At 40.2% G+C, this 5,000-nt stretch overlaps 1 protein-coding gene across 1 annotated transcript in view; it reads left to right on the forward strand.

The window, feature by feature from the left end:
• The first annotated feature begins 2,014 nt into the window (after positions 1-2,014).
• LOC137979090 (amino acid transporter heavy chain SLC3A1-like) overlaps positions 2,015-5,000 on the forward strand; it is a 5,090-nt gene continuing 2,104 nt past the window's right edge. The window contains exons 1-2 of the mRNA XM_068826263.1: positions 2,015-3,301; positions 4,479-4,907. Of these exons, the coding sequence (XP_068682364.1) occupies positions 2,371-3,301; positions 4,479-4,907 (1,360 nt within the window). The 5' untranslated portion in view covers positions 2,015-2,370. The remainder of the gene's footprint in view (positions 3,302-4,478; positions 4,908-5,000) is intronic.

Below are 5,000 nucleotides of genomic sequence, written 5' to 3' on the forward strand. Positions count from 1 at the left end.
CAAAAACAATTAAACCCTATTGTAACTGTGAGTAACGAAATTAGTAAGGCGGTCCGTTCTGACAATGCGGAATTCAGAGCGGGAAAAACCCGACCTCAACCCGTGCCCATGAGCGACATTCGTGGGCTTTGGCAGCAGGTGTGCAAGGAAACCGGACTTCTTGATGTTAGAAATGATGCTAATTCAATGATTCTAAAATGGGCCGCACAAGGCTACAATAAACCTGAATGAGATCAGCTGGTGGGAGGCCTGATTTCCTTAAGACTTGTAAAGCATAGAGACGCTTGCGTGCTCTTTTCAAAATATAGTCACAGTGAATGGACCACACCCACTACAGGGTCCAGAGGAGATATGTTTGTCGTTAGAACATCAAACCCGTCGAAAACATCTGAAATAATGGGTTATTTTGATCACGTTGACGATCGCGTTACAGTTTCGTTACACATTCTGTATACCGCAAACCAAGAGACTGAGGGCTCGCAAGATCGGCTTGCAGTGTAAAATACGGAAAGGGAGGAAACTAATTTGGGGCCGATTTTCGAATCCCTGAAACTCAAATGGAATTGAATTAAATTGCCTGATTTTACTAACGTGATCTAGAATTTTACACTGTAGCAGATGGACACCGAGCAACTTATAAGATGACACCTGCTCGATAACACGGCCCGACATCTGTAAGGGGGGTAGATCCGAGGGCTTATACTGTAAGAAATCTATGCGTAGCTCTTTACATTTGGATGGATTTAGCTTCATACCATGACTACTAGCATATATCAAATATAACTCGCTACAACGGGCAGCATGCTGGTTGAACATCTAGGAATAATCTCTAAGATTGATAGATCGTTACCCTAGTTTTTCAGTCCTTCACTAGGTTGTTGACGAGGACTGCAAACAACAGGGGGGCTATTCTTGTCCCCTGAGGGATACCGCCCCTTGGAATAACGCTGTTGGACAGAGCACTACCGAATATAGAGCTGTCCAAATAATTTTATATGCAGGCTCGTGATTGGTAAGAAATTAGCACCCAATTAGCTCTTGGATGGAGCTCACTTTAATTTTGGCTATGTGACACCTGCTGTCTTCTGGCCAAATTCGTAAGTACATTTTTGTTGTTGCCTCAGTTTACATCAACAGTATCTCTTAGTCCGGCTATTTGTTTTTCTCAGCAAGCCAGTCTCCTCAACACTGAGGTTAATTCTACAAGTCTATCGTTTTTGTCATAGTCGAAGATTGAACGATCGGTAGATGTACCTTTTACTTTGTATTGCTCCAAACTTTGCACATCTATTTAGTGTTATTGTGGCTATTGCATGAAGTTCATGTAACCACCCAAAGCAGCTTGTCGGTCTCAAAGATGTTTGAGATACCGCAACTTACTATCAAGCGAGAAATAATAAAATTATCTTCGCTGCGGCGTTTCTCGTGCAGTCAGCATTTCCATCTACCAAACTGTTTATGCCCGAGGGCTGACTTGCTTTAATTATTATTGTACAGATGTGTTGGGAATTAAATTTAGAAAAGGAGGGCATGCAAGCTTTTCAACAGGGATTTTGTTGCATTATTTTACAATCTTGTCTCCTTAATTCGAAGAACAAAAACCATCTGTAATCTAGAATTTTCTGTTGTCGTGTATTTCCTGTAGAGATGAGACAAGACCGATCCAATTAAAGAGTAATATTTATAGAAAGAGTTGACATCTTTCAATTTTTTATGAAGTCATGTACGACAAATAATGAATGAACATTTCCATTGGGTTCTTATCAACCACACCTCATTTTGGAAGCCAAATCATATCAATATTGTCGGCAGAGTAATTAAAAGTCAATTTTTGACTCGACCTGACGCAGTCTAAGCAGTTTTGGATACACTTTCATTTTTTGCTATCAGTGAATATGGAACTGTTGAATGTTATGCCAAATAGCATTTCTGATGCAATCCTCTTCACTTCGAAAACAATAGGCAAGCCCAACGCATGCGACAACTGGTCCGCTGGCAAGCTCATTAACAATTCACCTGTGTAAAGGTCAGTTTCCCTACTAGGGAGGTATAACATGAACAGGAAATTTTCCGACTCAAAATGTTTATCTAGACTTCCTTTTGCTCACAGGCTGGATCTGCTAAAGTTAACTTTCTTCAAGGAAGCTGCATTATAGTTTTACATTTTGTCATCTTTCATCGATGTGAGAAAACTAAGTTAAATCGCTACTGTACCCCTCCCTCAAAAACAAACATTGTGGGTTTCGTCATGCCTTGACCTCGTGAACAGCCTAATCAATTTTGCCGCGTGGAGTTTTCGTTTTGTCTGTCAGTCTATTTCGGTAGTGATCATAGCTCTTATCGCTTCTGTTTTCTAGCCGCTCTTTCAGAATGTCGAACGAAGTGGCGTTTAACAGTTTAGAGAAGGACGATGTTAAGATCACGTTCAATGAAGGATCGAGTGATCTTGGAAAGCCAACTGAAGAAGAAGTGGCACAACACAAAAGGACACGTTTGGTCCTCGTGGTCCTGTTTGGTATCATAGTTTTGGCGATGGTTGTTGCAGCGGTTATCATTATCATTGTTTCTCCGGCATGCGAACAGAAAAAAGGTCTAAAGTCAAACGAGCGTGAAAAAGGAAACGAGACGACCGATGATTTGTGGTGGAAGCGCGCTGTGATGTACCAAATCTATCCTCGATCGTTCTTCGACAGTAATGACGACGGGAATGGTGATTTGAGCGGTATTTCTAAGAAACTAGAATACTTCAGTGGGCTGGGAGTGAACGCTTTTTTGCTTAATCCGATCTACGATCCGAAAGATTTCATGGCGATCGAGAAAACATTGGGATCAATGGAGGACTTCGAGACCTTTGTCAACGAAAGTCACAATAAGGGCTTCAAAGTTATTCTGGATTTCGTCCCTAATCACACTTCAAAACAGCATCCCTGGTTCGTGGAGAGCAGCAAAGACAAAGCTGGCCCCAAGAACGACTGGTACATTTGGGCAGATGCTGCTGGTGTTGGAGGGAATGGTACTAACCCTCCGAACAACTGGGTTAGTGAGGACGGTGGAAGCGCATGGGAATACGAAAACAGCAGCAGACAACAATTTTACCTTCATCAGTTTAAAAAAGACCAACCAGATTTGAATCTAAGGAACAGAGAAGTCATGAAGGAACTAAAGAAAGTGCTGGAGTTTTGGCTCAGTAAGGGGGTCGATGGTTTTCGAATTAAGGACGTGCAGTACTTCCTGGAGGACGCGAATCTTACGGACGAAACTAAACCTTCACCCAACACATTAAGCCGTAATTTCACATACGGTGCGCTGTTTCATTTATTTGCTTTTTAATAACTAAACGATAAATGATCGCTATAAAAAGAATCCGTGAAATGTTGGTTCATTTGTTATTGAATCCAGGACTTCCCGACCCTGAACAAGATTCTGTACAGGCCTGTTTATTTCAGTAGTGTAGCAGCTCTCGTAACCTGCTATTGTTTGGCATTGTAAGCAGCTTCTATTGTTTTTAAGTCTAAGTCATTGTTCAATTGTTTAGACTTCTGTCTTGGGTTAGGGTAGCCCGCCAATCACATTACACGTTACGACAGCTGCTCCGTTTATTTTAATATTTCAAACGAGTCGATGCAAAGAAACTAGAATGAGTGTATAATTATGCAATCGGTATTAGGGCCGTCTAGTAAATTAATTTTAACAATTTGATAATATTTCCTGAGATAAGTCTCCAATGAGTTCATTGCCAGTAAGGAAAGACTGCAATACAGTACATGAAAGTGCATGGCTATCATGTAAGATGTAGGCAAACTTTGATGTCTTATGATGTGTGGAAAAGTTTATAAAATTAGCACTGCAACACTCAGTTACAAGACAGGTGAATTTTAAGTCTGATCAGAGCTCTATAGAGTACCATTGTGGGGACATTAATAGCTAAAAAATTGCCTGGTGCCTGTTAAGAACAAAGCCATGTTGGTGCCTGCTACAGCTCAATTTTTGTCCCTTTCCTTCAAAAACTTTGACAATTCCTGCAAATGTGTCCAAACAACTTCAATGCATCTGTCATTATTCCTTTTAAACAAGAGTCAATGTTTTTAAATGCATATCACAAGCTGATGATTTGCATTGTTTGTTTACTTCCTTGGTAAAATACATGGGAGAAAATCTGCAGTTCTCATTCGTGCAATTACTTGCTTTATCTCCTACTCTGTAGGAATTCAAGTGGGACTAGATCAACTTTGAATGTTTACTCAGTCGTTATAATATTAAGAGAAAAATAAGGCTAAAACTGTGATTTCTTTAGGTGTCACTTTTTATGTCGACCTGAGTCAAGAAATATGACCAAGTCTTATCTGCCTAACCAAAAGAAACCATTAATTTAATTTTAGCACAGGAAAAATGCAAGGTTTTCTTGCATTCTAATTCACTGAAAGTGTACTTATTGTTTAATTCAATATTTTTGACGTTCTTATTTATGCCTCTTACAGATCTTGAGGAGAACCGTAAAATCCTAAAAGAATTTCAAGAGGTTATCAACAATGGCAGCAAGCGTCTGCTGATCGCTGATGTTGAGGGTGCAAGATCCACACAATATTATGACCTGGCAGACATCATACAAAATGTTGGCTTGATCACAAAAGTGAATCGTTCAGGCATGACGCTTTCTCAAGGGGTTAAGAACACTGTTGTAGAATACATTGATGCTGTTCCTGCAGGCAAGGTACCTAACTGGTTGATTGGCAATATAGGCATTGCTCGTGTTGGCAATCGTCTGGGCCACGATGTTAGGAATGCCATGAATGTTCTTCAGATGACACTCCCTGGCATTGTCACAACATACTATGGTGAAGAGATAGGCATGCTCAATGGAGTTAGTGAGAAATCACCCATGCAATGGTCAGATGAATCATATGCTGGTAGGTGGCTTTGTATGCTTTTACACTGTAGATTGTTAATGCAAACATGATTAGTAACAATCAAATTTGAAGAGTAAGAGTGAATTTAAAACA

The sequence above is a fragment of the Montipora foliosa genome, chromosome 12 (genome assembly GCF_036669935.1).
Source record: "Montipora foliosa isolate CH-2021 chromosome 12, ASM3666993v2, whole genome shotgun sequence".
NCBI classification, from domain to species: domain Eukaryota; kingdom Metazoa; phylum Cnidaria; class Anthozoa; order Scleractinia; family Acroporidae; genus Montipora; species Montipora foliosa.